General features: G+C 41.2%; 1 protein-coding gene across 1 annotated transcript in view; it reads right to left on the bottom strand.

The window, feature by feature from the left end:
- Positions 1 to 14,199, bottom strand: part of FREM2 (FRAS1 related extracellular matrix 2) — a 164,821-nt gene that overhangs the window by 69,570 nt on the left and 81,052 nt on the right. The window contains exon 5 of the mRNA XM_015544519.2: positions 928 to 1,053. Coding sequence (XP_015400005.2) covers positions 928 to 1,053 — 126 coding nt within the window. The remainder of the gene's footprint in view (positions 1 to 927; positions 1,054 to 14,199) is intronic.

The following is a 14,199-nucleotide window of genomic DNA, read 5'->3' as shown; positions in this document are numbered from 1 at the left end:
TTTCCAGTGTTTTCGCCTCTACTTCCTGCCACTGGTCTTTCGGAACAACACAATATCACAAAATAATAGCTTCGACTATTCAAATGCTTACTGTGTGTAGGCAAAGTGCCAAGTGCTTTACATGCATTGCCTGATTAACCCTCTCAACCACACTATTGGGGTTTACAGAGGTTAAATCACTTGCTCTGGGACCCAGAGCCCAAGGCTGACCCTGAAGTCTGTGTTTCTGACCACTATTCTTTATTATCTTCCCATTCATATATATATATATATATACACGCACACACACACACACACACACACACACACACATTAATGGGAATTTTCATGAATGCTCAGATATCAACTGCACATATGACCTTTTGACCTTTTCTTTTACATTTTTAGAAAATCTACCTGTTTCCTAGGAAAGTATTTAGTATATTAATGAATATTATATATTAATTTTAATTTGGTATTACATAAAATCATCTTTCAGAGGAGGCTTACTAATGAGCAAAAGAAACATTCTGAAATTCTGTTGAAATGAGTTTCAAGCTAGTTTACAAGGATTTTCTTTTGAGTATGCATTTCTTTGTCTCTGTCTCTCTCTTTTTTAAATAACCCTCTTCCACTTGATCAGGTTTGGGTGGGGAAAGGGGACTTCAATTTCTTACATTCCAAATGGCTTTGAGTGTTGGGATAAGCAACCACAAGAATCAGATGTATTTTGATAGGTAACAGCAGTCCTTCCAGGCCCTCTTGGAAGAGGTCCCCAGAAGTGTAACAGTGAAGGAAGACTTCTGGGGAAGTGCAGCTTTTTTCTTTATGAAAACTGGAATAATAAAACATACCCCTCAAGGCATAATGTTCTGGCTCCAACATGTCAAAGAGGCTTATTTCTATGTCTTTGCAGGGACAGTTCAGTTCATTGGCAAGTCAAGCTACCTTGTTGCGTATAACAGACCACCATCAATTCCTGGCTCACGTCTCCACTTCTTCGGATGGGAATGAACAGCTCACCCACATCTTCTTCAACGGAGTATTCCGACTGGGGAATAAATACAGTCGACTCTAAAGAGAACACACAATCACAGTCACTATTACTTTTATCTGAACTTCAGCAATCCTATGCAAATTAACATTGCTCTAATCGTCAACTTTCCCGCTTGCATATTCTTTGAGAATGCCACTGTGTGAAGGGAAGGAAAGAGAAGAGGGGGGCAAAAGCAGGTATAAAGCATGCAGGCTCTGGGCCAGTGAATTCCTAGCCTTGAAATAAGACTCAACATTGCAAAAATAGATAAATAGATAAAAATCTCTGGTAATTGCTTTCTTCCTCAATTAATAAATGCTGCTGACATACTTCCTTTAAATACAGCTTTGTTCACTTGACAGATCAACACCTTCCAACGGTGTAGACAAATTTTAGAGGCAGAAGAGACCTTGGAAGTCACCTTGTCCTACCTCGTACTTTACAGATGAAGAAACCTGGGTGCAGAGAGTTGAACTTATTTGCAAAGGCCTCTTTCTGGTTAAGTCAAAATTAAAACTCAAACCTTGTAATGTCTAACTCTAGTACCCTTTTTTTTTTAAAGTTTTTTAAAAAATGTTTATTTTTGAGAGAGAGAGAGAGAGGCAGAGCATGAGCTGGGGAGGGGCAGAGAAAGAACAAAGAATCTGAAGCAGGCTCCAGACTTTGAGCCGTCAGCACAGAGCCCGACGCTGGGCTCGAACCCGTGAGCTGCAGAATCATGAGCTGAGTGGAAGGTGGACGCTTAATCGACTGAGCCACTCAGGCCCCCCAACTCTAGTACTCTTTTTATCTCAAGTCTATTTATCAGCTATAAGGACCATACCTGTGGTTTTCTTCCTCTCCTAGACAAATAACAATGCAGAGTATACAATATTATATTTTTATAATAAGTCTAAATGATTCATTTTTAAGGTAGTTGAAAGGCTCACTAAATAACAGAATGACATAATTAAATTGTTGAAAATACAGTTCAATGTGAAGCTATGTTTAGTTCAGGATGACATTTAGTTCAATAATTTGACATGATAACTCCTAATAGATACTTTGGTATTTGACTGGGAGTCTGTTTCACTGAAAGTCTCACAAACACATAAAAAAAAAAAAACGCTTCATGGTTATTTTTAAAACAGTAAGCCACTTTGCTTTTCATGATTATAAAAGACCACTGGAACAGGAGACACAGGCCGCTCGAGGTCCGTGTTCCGTCCTCTCGACCCTGCCCGGTCCCCCAGGAGCTGACTACTGTGAACCACATCAAAGGTTTCCCTTGTGCTCTGGCTTCCAGTTGGGTCAGCCAAAGGGAAGCACAGGCAGGACTTGGAGGTCAAGAGCAGAATGGGGTCTGTGGCATTCATTCCCCTGGCTCCCTCAGGGTTCAAGGGCTGACCGCACCCCTTCCCCCAAGTAAAGGTCATGGTGCCCGCTGAACTCTCAGGCTCACTCTCTGGGCTCAGCTAACGTCTTCTTCCCTTTCCCTCAGGCCTAGAGGTGGTAATGGTGCCCACTCTTATTCCTTGGGGCACTTTACCATGCCTGGTGGTTTCCTAATCTTTGACCTCAATGTTGTAAATAGTCATATTATTACATTCTTTTAAAATTACTTAATTTAATTTAAGCTATTACATAAAAAAAATGAGTATGTGGGGGTGCCTGGGTGGCTCAGTCAGTTGAGCATCTGACTTCGGCTCAGGTCATGATCTTGTGGTCTGTGAGTTCAAGCCCCGCGTCAGGCTCTGTGCTGACAGCTCAGAGCCTGGAGCCTGCTTCAGATTCTGTCTCCTTCTTTCTCTCTGACCCTCCCCCACTTACTCTGCCTCTCTCCCTCTCTCTCTCTCTCTCTCTCTTTCTCAAAAATAAACATTAAAAAAAATGAGCATGTGGTTTATTTCTTCTGAGATTCTCATTGATACGCCAATTTAAAAAATGGTACCACTAAAAAAATGATGGGTGGATATAAGGTCTTATAACTAATTATTCTTTTATCAAACATTGGTTGGGTGACTTTTACTTGCCAGACATTCCTACTAGGCAGAGGGGATATGGAAGGAGACAAAATTCCTGATCTTACGGAGTTTTCATTTTATTTGGGGTTGGGAAAGAGGAAGAAAATAAACAAATATACAAGAATATGTAGTATGCCAGGAGGTAATGAGTTATGTGAAGAAAATAGAGTGTGCTGAAGGGGGCAGGGGCTAAGGCAGGGGAATGTGCCACGGTCGGCCTGTGTTATAAGGGAAAGTATCTGTGACAGAGTCACATTTGAGATGAGATTTCAAGGTGGTAATGAGATGCCTTACATACATAGTTTAGAGAAGAGAATTCTCGGCAAAGGAGTGAACAAGTGAAAAGGGCTTCAGGCCTGGGTGTGCCGGGTGTGCACGAGGAATGTCCAGGAGGCCAATGTGGTTTGACTAAGTGGGGTAAAAAAGAGAAGGCAGGACATGGGACCAGAGCAGCAGTGACGGGGTGGGTGCCGGGAAGATCACTTGGCACTTCAGGATCGTTGGGAGGATGTCGGGTCTTACTGGGAGTAAAATATTGTGTAAATAATCAAAGACCAACCAATGGGATGAAAACAAGCACGGGCCATTGATTCACTGCGCCATAGCAAAGGAGTTGGCCACTATCACTTGTCTTTAGCAGAGACTCAGAGGCAGGCCGAGGGGTGAGAAAACTGTATAGTGGGAACAAGGGAAGGCTGCAGGGGCGCCCTGGCTGGAGGCTGGGGGTACAGGGAAGCTGTGGGCAAGCTAACTAGAAGCGGGGCATCCTATGTGACTAGTTAGGGGTGCACATCCGGTTTCTGTGGTCGGTCTTAAGTTGAAAATGAGGGCAAAATGAAGGAAGTTGTCAGTTATTGATCAAATTTTGACCATCTGGGGCTGACTGCTACGGACAGACGCTGTGGTTTGGCTTCCCAGTTGCTGTAGGCTGTGGGTCAGAGTTGTATTTTAATACGTGGTCTGTCCGTTGTCTCTGGGTACTCCCATCCAGCTCTCAATATAAAAGCATGAGAAGGCTTTAAACACGGGGATGCTGTAGGCCGCCATATCTTAAGGACGTTATTTTTGGCCGCTGTGAGATAAAGAGACACTGAGGGCCCAGGAGCTGGCCAGGAGCTCAGTTAGGCTTTGCAGCCATCTAGGAGAGAGATCACGGCAGACGACCAGGCGGCGGCAGTGGAGCTGGGATAACACGGCTGTGTGCAAGACATGCAAAGGAAGAGCCAAAAGAATTTTCTGACGGATCAGATGTGGTACGTGAGACAGCAGAGGAGTCAAGGGTGATTCCGAGCTTTGCTATCTTGACCGGCCAGAAAGATGAAACTGCTGTTTATAGAGACTGCAGGAGAATCAGGTGTGGGGCGCAGATCAGGAGTTTCATTTTGGGCATATTAAAATTGAGGTTTGAATTTTAGCTGAGATGCCAAACGAGCCAGCTGAGCATACAATCCTGGATTTCAGTGGACAGGTCCAGATTGGAAATAGAAAAATAGAAAAATGCGAGGCACCAGCATTTTGCTGTAGGTGAAGTCTGAGTCCGAATAAAATCAGTTAGGGAGGGATTGTAGATAAAGAAGACAATGGATCCAAGCACTAACCTCGGGGCAGGTGGAGGTCAGGGAGATAAGGAAGGCTGAGCAAAGCAGGCTGAGGAGGGGTCCCAGGGATGAGAACAACCGAGGGAGTGCGTGGGTGGATACTGGAGGTCAAGTGCAAAAAGTGTTTTCAGAAACAGGGAATGAATGAAAGGGCCCCTGGGTGGCTCTGTCGGTAAAGCGTCAGACTTCAGCTCAGGTCATGATATTGTGGTTCATGAGTTCTAGCCCCGCATCGGGCTCTGTGCTGACAGCTCAGAGCCTGGAGCCTGCTGCAGATTCAGTCTCCCTCTCTCTCTGCCCCTCCCCCACTCGTGTTCTGTGTCTCTCTCTCTCTCTCTCTCTCTGTCAAAAATAAATAAAAAACATTAAAAAAAACCCAGAGAACAATCAAATGTCTCAAGTGCTGCTGACAAGTCAAGAAAGCTGAGAATCGATCATTGGATTTAGCAAAGGGAAATTACTGGTTACCTTTATAAGAACTGTTTCAGCGGAGTGGAGGGGACAAAAGCCTGAAGGAATCGGAGGAGAGACACTGACAAGACAGCAGGCACAGACACTTAAAAATGTTTGCTGTAAATGGGAACAGAGTGACATCTAGAGAAATATCTTGTTTATTTATAAGAGGAGTTTTTTTAAGGGCAAAATTATTCCTACCAGTATGAAGTGGGATTTTACCAAACATAAAATTTCAATATAGAAATTATCATAGCGCTTCATTAGAAAAAATACACAAGGTGCCATGAAATATTCAAGTCGGGTCTTCAATGAGTTCCAATGAGTTTCTTTTCATGGAAATTAAGTCTGGTACCACCTAGGTTTTGGCAGTCCTCAGGTCATTTACTCCAATGGCATTCGTAGAAATATTACAGAAAGTTTGGTTTCTTTGTTGGGGGTCGGGGGAGAAAGTGAGTGGGGGAGGGGCAGAGGGAGAGGGAGAGAGACAACCCCAAGCGGACTCCACCAGTGTGGAGCCCAACTCAGGGCTCATCTCACAACCATGAGATCACGACCTAAGCCAAAATCGAGAGTTGGACGCTTAACCGGCTGAGCCACCCAGGGGCCCCAGTTTTGTTTCTTTATTAAAGTTTGCTGTGGACTGAATGTGTCCCTCAAAATTTATGCATCGAAGTCCTAACCCTCAAAGTGATGATATGTGGAGGTGGGGACAGTTGGGAAGTAATTAGGTTTAGATGAGGTCATGAGGGAGGGGTCCTCATTTTGGGATTAGTATCTTTATAAGAATAGGAAGATCTCTCTTTCTCTCTCTTTCTCTCTCTCTCTCTCTCTCCCCCCAGGTGTCCAGAGCTTGCTTTTAGCTCTGAAACTCACTCCTACATTTGGTCTGAAACAGGGTAAACAGGTCCAGTACCACATTTAGGTCTTTCGTTGACCTGATGTGGGCAGAAATGTGCATCTATGGGAGAAACTGGAAAAGGCGAGATGAGGAAAGGCTTTCCTGCTAGGTTTTTCCAGTTCATATCATTTTTCAACCTCATTTTATATATACAGGAGAGCTTATGCACAGACTGCCTCAAGTAAGCATAACTTTTTAAAACCCCTGAAAGTGGCATTTGTTTTTTATCAGCCTTAAAAATTATTAGCTCATATGTATGGGATTCTTAACTATTTGCAAAGCCCTATTCTAAACACTTTACATGAGGGATGCCTGGGTGGCTCAGTCGGTGAAGCGTGCGGCTTCAGCTCAGGTCATGATCTCACAGTTGGTGAGTTCGAGCCCCGTGTCGGGTTCTGTGCTGACAGCTCAGAGCCTGGAGCCTGCTTCGGATTCTGGGTCTCCCTCTCTCTCTCTGTGCCCCTCCCCCACTTGCTCTCTGCCTCTCTTTTTCTCTCAGAAATAAACAAACATTAAACACTTCACACATATCAGCTAGTTTTATCCTGGCAACAATCCTTTCACAAAAGAACTATTATGATTGTCATTTTATCTCTGAGGACATGAGGCACACAGAGGTTCAAAACCAGCCGAAGCTTAGGCTAGTAGGTAGTGATACCCATACTTGAACCCAAGAAGTCCATCTCAAAGCCCAAGATAGTAACTGCTATGATCCACTTGTAAAAGAAGAGCGCTCGGAACGGCCGGTAGCTGGACTTATGCCAGAAGGGCCAACTGAGCTTATAAGAGACATAAATTACTGCTAAAAAGCTGGCGGGGACAGCAGAAGCAGAACAAAGGAAGCTAAAAACAAGTATTTGAAAATTTGTTTAGACATCCAATGTATTCATAGAATTCTATATATAAACTCATAAAAGTGTTATGTAAGGAACAAAATCTGCATGATGGTCATACTGACAAAGTTACAGAAGTATTATATAAGTGACATGTATAAATGTACAATAATATGCTTATGAATATAATACCTGTATTATGTAATATAGCAGCATATCATATGTCAGATCCCAACTAGCCCATTAGATGGAAACCATAGCAGTCTCTGGGAGGGTGTTCATTGAAAGACAAAGCAAGAGTGGTATTATAGAAATAGTAAACTCTGCTAAGTAAATAGAGATACGTAGACAAAAATGACTACAGGGTCATCCTCTCTAACCCTTAACACTGGCTTTCCCATGTAGTAGGTCTATGAGTGACTTATTTCCTTTTCTTAAAATTTTTGTTAATGTTTACTTATTTATTTTGGGGGGAGAGAGAGAGAGAGAGAGAGAGAGAGAGAGAGAGAGAGAGAGGTTACACGTGAGCAGGGGAGGGGCAGAGAGAGGAACAGAGAGAATCCCAAGCAGGCTCCACACCATCTGCCCCCTGTGGGACTTGAACACATGACCGTGAGATCACGACCTGAACTGAGATCAAGAGTCAGATGCTTAACCGACTGTGCCACCCAGGCACCCTGGTTTTTACTTCTTTAAATCTTTCAGAATTCTTGACAATGAACATGTGTTGCTTTTATAGTTTCAGATTGGTTTCATCATTCTGTAAGTGCACAGATAAAGCTGAGTAAAGTGAATGCATTCGTCATTAGTCTTTGCAACTCGATTGAAACGAGTGCTTTGATCTGCAATTGCAGTGTTTATTTTTAGGTTTGACTGTGCTGTAACTTTGGCCAAAAATGACTTTTGTTCTCAGAAATAAAATAGTTGTAGTTACATTTGAAAGCTACTGTTCATGCCAGTCTTTTCTCAATTATACTGAACAGATTAAAAAAAAAAAAACAGATTCTACTAAAACCAAGATGGAACAAATTATCTTCTAAAAAATCTCTGTTACAATAGAACAGAGAAACCAAAGGCAGTGCATGGACAAAGGCACTGAGTTTTTGTTGTCTTTAGAAAGTCTGGAACATTCAAAAGTTAACACAGAAGATGTTCCGGTACCTCCTTAGGCTACCATGCTGTCCTCAGCCTGCTCGACAAGTGGCATCGAGTAGGAAGTCTGTCCCTGATACTTTTGATCTTGGACAGCTCTCTCACATTTCTACGGTCTGTTTTTCACTCTCAAACAGACATAGTAATTAGTACAGGCTAATTCAACAGGGACTTGAAAAAGACACAAATGAGAGTAATGAAAACATCTAAATAACATGCTTGCAAGTGTCTTTTTTAATGGAAGGTTTTTTTTTTAATGTTCTTTATTATTTATTTTTGAGAGACAGAGCATGAGTGAGGAGGGAGAGGGGGACAGAAGATCAGAAGTGGGCTCTGCGGTGACAGCAGTGAGCCCATGTGGGGCTCGAACTCAGGAACCGTGAGATCGTGACCTGAGCTGGTCAGGCGCTCAGCTGACTGAGCCACCCAGGCACCCCACATGATAGTAAGTATTACAAGTTCATATCAGGATGCCGTGAGATCCAAAAATTATCCTTTAGCACTAGGCAAATGTTGGTAAGAGTGAATCTTACGGTAATCTTTGTGCATATCATTAAAAGTTTTTATTTTGTGAATGTAGAAACTTTCAGGAAGTTTTACAACACTAAAATGGCTTTATTTTATACCCTTTTTTCATATCCACCTTTTGGTGCCAGAAATGTACAGATGTGTGCTGTAATTTTAGCCAGTATTTCAAATTGTTTGCTTCTCTTAACACAATGACCTGTGCTTCACGGCAACAGGATTCAAAAAGGAAAAAAAAAAACTTCCACTCTCACTGAAATTGAATTTTTTCTTGCTTCTTTCTCATTTTGGTGTCATAGCTGTCATGGATTACCATTTCATTAATTCTGGACCTTCAAATTTGGCTAGCCAATGATCTCCCTATGTCAACTGTGACAACAGTACAAACTTTTAGAAAGAATAATTAATGTTTGTGTTTCATGTTACAGCCTATGTCATCTGAATTCTACTGCATGAAACGGGTTGGCTCACTCAGCACACAAAAGTTTGCCTTTTCTTTGTAGCCAATAAGATTAGCATTCTTGACATACAAGTTCTACTTTTCTTTGGAATGGTATGTTTATTCTCTACTATATATTATACAGAATTAACCTAATCTCATCATACAGAAAATGATTACACAGATCAAATATTTAATTCCCTAGGTTCATGGTTGATTTTTGGTATCATAAAGGTATCAGAATGAGCCCCTTTCAGTCAGAAGTTTGCAGATACTTCAAGTATGTACATAGTAAATAATTGCACGAAATACTTAGGGACTTTAGACATCTATGTTCGGTATCTGTACTCGAATACCTGTATCTGAGGTTGTAGTCTCCTAGTACAGTGTAAAAAACTAATTTACTCTGGTTAGAAATTATACAAGGTAAAAAAGGAATGGGATCTTAATATAAAATAAATTTTAGCTCTTACCTATTTTCCTCTTAACAGAAATGAAAATGCTTAATGTTAATTAATATCTAGATGCTTCTCAGAGTGAGAAGAAACGGTGTTATGTCTGACAGTTAGGGAACCGAATAAACAGGAAATCGAGAATCTTCTTTCAGGCTTCTCCTGTGGGTGCTGACTGCTCCTTTATCACAGCACATAACATTGTACATTGTTAGTTATAATAATTTTGTGGAATGTAATCACCTAATGATACCCTTTCAAAATTAGTATGCCTTCTTCACTGTAGCACTCGCATCCCTACCTCTTAGCAGAATTCCTGGCATGTAGCAAAAACTCAATAAACAGCTGTTGAACGTACAGACACATAATGCTGAAGCAGTCTTGATTATCTTTCTAGAATACTTGGTTTTGTTCACCTATACTAACATATTTTTGGCTTGATATATAAAGGGAAAATTAATAGAATAAGAAGAGAAGGAATCACTTTGTTCTTGGGTCTGTTTGTTCGTTTTATATACAAGAATGGGTGAGACAATGCTGCTGTTGGCAAAGCATGTGGTTTAATTAGGATATTATTTCTTTTCGGTCACAAGAAATGACAGAAGACTGTAAAACTCAGAGAATAGAGAGAAGGGCTTCGTAGAAAAAAATCTATATACATTCAAACACTGGGTTCTGGCACTTATTAGCAGAGGACTTTGGGGAAATACATTCTTTGAGCCTCAGAGATCCGATTTGGAAATTGACATATCAATCACAGGTTTACATGAGATATGATTGCCCAGCTCCTAATGCAGGGTCTGGCTCAACCGTGGATATTCAAATATGGTAGAGATTGGCATTGTGATTACTATCTTACCCTTGGCCTATGGAATAATCCTTTTGGAATTCTCTGGGTTAGGTTAGAAAAAAAGGGCAGAAGGAGTAACAGTGACCCGAAATTTCTTCAAAGCCCTTCTTGTCTTATGGCCATCTGCTGTCTGCTGTTGATTCAGTCCAGCCTCGTCGCAGAGGGTCTTTCCACCACAGCTAATTGTTACCGCCCTCAGATAAAGGGTAATCTCACCCATCTCTGACAACGCTAAAGACAACCAATCGACCAAGTGGTCGATTGAGGCAGAGATTTAAGGATGGCACTATTTCTCAGGTTCCTCATCCAGACAACAAGTTAAATGGTTTATGCACTTTAAAACCCCTCCCGGGGCGCCTGGGTGCCTCAATCGAGTAAGCATCTGACTTTGGCTCAAGTCATGATCTAGCAGTCTGTGAGTTCAAGCCCTGCGTCAGGCTCTGTGCTAACAGCTCAGAGCCTGGAGCCTGCTTTGGATTGTGTGTCTCCTCTCTCTACCCCTCCCCTGCTTGCTCTCTCTCTCTCTCTCTCTCAAAAATAAATAAATATTAAAAAAAAATTTTTTTTAAACCCATCCCAACTGGAACTGCATTTGTAAAGGATGGAGACTGTGGAATCAAACTGAAACAAGGAAAGATAACTGTGATAGACGACTGAAAAGTAAGGTAAAAATCTTGACAATAAGAGCAGATTTTCCATGGGAGTGCCTCCAAGGTCACAAGAACCTGGGACAAGGGAAGTATGCCAAAGAGAGATTAACATCTCTGTTTAGCAGTCTGTTTTCTTCTTATTCTAGTGTTCCTCTTTGTACCGCAGACTTCAATTTTTGAGGACATTGAATTGATTGATTTACTCAATAAATGACTAAATGACCCCATTTGTCTAGAAAGCTATTGATCCCTACAATCATGGCAGAATGGTGTGTCCCTCTTTTGTGCGCCCATAGCACTTTGTTAAGTAGAAGGAAATTTTCAGTCCTCTTTTTTCATGCGACAAAATATGTCTGTTCTAGGGGTGCCTGAGTAGCTCAGTCGGTTAAGCATCCAACTCTTGGTTTCAGTTCAGGTCATGATCTTATGGTTTGTGGGATTGAGCCCCACATCAGGCTCGTGGCTAACAGCATGCAGCCTGCTTGGGATTCTCTCTCTCCCTCTCTCATTCTGCCCTTCCCCACTGTCGCTGGTTCTCTTTCTCTCTTTCTCTCAAAATAAATAAATAAACTTTTAAAAAAACTGAAAAAAGATCTCAAAAAATACGTTCTAGACAAAAATGTGGGCTTCTGAAGTCCCATCTGACAGTTGAGCTGTCCCTGCATGGCCCCTCTCTCACTGGCAGGGCAAGTACCAACATGGCAATGAGATTTGCATGTGAACTGTAGGAGATTAGCTCCCTTCTATTCATGGCCACCCAGGGTGTCCAGGGATGAGGAATGGGGTGCACTTGCTCCCAGTGGTGACTGCCCTTTGAGGCAGGCTGCCTTCTTGCACACAGGCTGCAGGAAGACATAGTGACTGGACCCACTCCTTAGACAATGGTAATTTCTATTGATCATAGAGCTTGGCTTTCCAGCCAGAAACCAGGCTGTGTTCTTGGAACCATGTGTTCCCAGCCAGACATTCAAAACATCTGGAGGCATGAGACATATTACAGAACATCCATATGGGTACTGAATAGTACTTGAGGCTAGATAAGTAACTACTTAAGTGTATGTCGTATCTCCGCAGTAGATGTAGATACTCATGTATTGAATAAAATGCATAGTCAGGGGCCCCTGGGTGGCTCAGTCTGTTGAGCGTCCGACTTCGGCTCAGGTCATGATCTCACGGCTCGTTGAGTTTGAGCCCCACGTCAGGCTCTGTGCTGACAATTCAGAGCCTGGAGTCTGCTTTGGATTCTGTGTCCCTCTCTCACTCTGCCCCTCCCTCGCTCATGCTCTGTCTCTGTCTCTCTCTAGAGAATAAAACATTAAAAATTTTTTTTAAACGCAGAGTCATTTAAAATCTTTACCTAAATCACAACTATGTAAGTTAAAAAATATACATGGATAGAGTATTATAAGAGTATAATTATGAACATGTGAGAATTCAGGATGTATGTATGTATATGCTTGTGTGTGTGTGTGTGTGTGTGTGTGTAGAAAGAGAGAGTTTATGTTAGTAAGTTGTTTGTTTTGTTTGTTTTGTCACAAAACATGGGAGCAAGTATTCTAAAATTTGTCACATGTAAAATTGAGAGTATTCTATAAACACCAAGTAAAATGCCTAAAATGGTGCACAGGTCTACAAGTATGGAGGTAATAGGGAGGGAGTGAAAGAATGTATATAAAATGTGTTAATTGTGCTGTTTGTCGGTAGTGAGTATGTGATGAATTTCAATTATTATCATTATCTGTAGCTGTTATGGGTAAGTAAGGAACTGGGAAAAGCTCTTTTATTAACTGGCTAGTAAACAAACCATTTCCAGACTAAAATGAAGCAGTGGTGGTTATTTCCTTTTCTTGCTGCCATAACACTTTGTTTATACTTTATTGCATCACATCACATTCTATTGCAATCATTTATTGGTAGGGCTCTCTTTCCCATTAGACCATAGGCTCTTTGATAGAAAGATTTCTATCCTATTATCTTTGCATCCCTAACACATAGCGCTGTACCCAGCACACATACGAGCTGAACACATTTTGAATGCATGCAAAATAGAATCTCATAACATGACCTAGAACTAATACATAGAGGGGGAGGTTAGAGGCATAATAGTTCCTAGGGCTAGCAAATTTCTATGTGAAGAGTTACAAGAGAGTGTAGAAAGAAACAGTTAAAATTTTGAAATGGTAGGGAGAGTGACCCTTTAATGGTGAGGAACAAGGGCTCTTTAATCTCTTAAAATGAAATCTAACAATGTTATTTGTGACACTAGAAATAACAACAGTAGTATTGTGTTTATGTTTTATAGAATTCTTTCACAAGAATGATGCAACATGAGACTCATTAATTTTTCTTATTTTGTGCATTAGGAAACTAAATCTTAAGAAAAGGTGTTTGATTTGATTAAGGTCATAAAACTAGAAATGGTAGAATTGGGAATCAAACTCAGATCTTATAACTTTAAGACCAATGGTCTTCAACAAGACATGGAATATACCAGGCGTTATGAGACACTTGTCAGTTATCATAGGAATGATCATGGCCTGGAATGACTAGGGCTGAATGTCATCTAGAAAATTCTATAACAACTTTGACGACCATTACATTAAATGGCACTATGGCAAAGTTGTGTGTGTGTGTGTGTGTGTGTGTGTGTTGTATGTACATATTTTAATATTCCACTTCTCAGATCTACTATGGGTACAGAGTATAGAGTGTTACCCTATTCTGAGAAATAGAAAGGGACGGATGAGTTTAAGTGACTTATTCCTTAAGGTAAACAATGACAATTATACCAACTGGCAAATAAAATATCAAAAAATGGCTTCAGGGGTGCCTGGCTGGCTTAGAGGGTAGAACATGTGACTCTTGGTTTCAGGGTTGTGAGTTCAAGCCCCACCTTGCACCTAGAGCTTACTTAAAAAAAAAAATGAAGAAAGAAAGAAATGGCTTCAAACAAACTCTAACTGATGGGCCAGTTCATGTGTATTAAAGCTGCCATGGGCTGGTTCAAAAGAGAGAAGCTTTATTATGCTACCACTTATTCAAGACTTAAGACTCGAAGAAACTTTAATTATTCATGCCTAGATAATGCAGATAAAACTCTAAATGTAATTAAATGCCAACTGTTCTTTAAAGGAATTAGAAGCATAATTGAACTTCATATTTAACTAAAAGAGAGAGGTTAGTTAAACAAACAGACCCCGAGCCCAGTTCTCTTATGCTCTCTCTCTAATTAGGTTCAGTCTTTTAACCCAGAGATTTCCACACAGGTCTCCATTTCAGGTACTCAGTAGATTGTATCTTCAGAGAAAATTTAAGAGTTTTCTGACTG

This window comes from Panthera tigris, chromosome A1, assembly GCF_018350195.1.
Source record: "Panthera tigris isolate Pti1 chromosome A1, P.tigris_Pti1_mat1.1, whole genome shotgun sequence".
NCBI lineage: Eukaryota > Metazoa > Chordata > Mammalia > Carnivora > Felidae > Panthera > Panthera tigris.
This window is presented reverse-complemented; position numbering and strand designations above follow the sequence as displayed.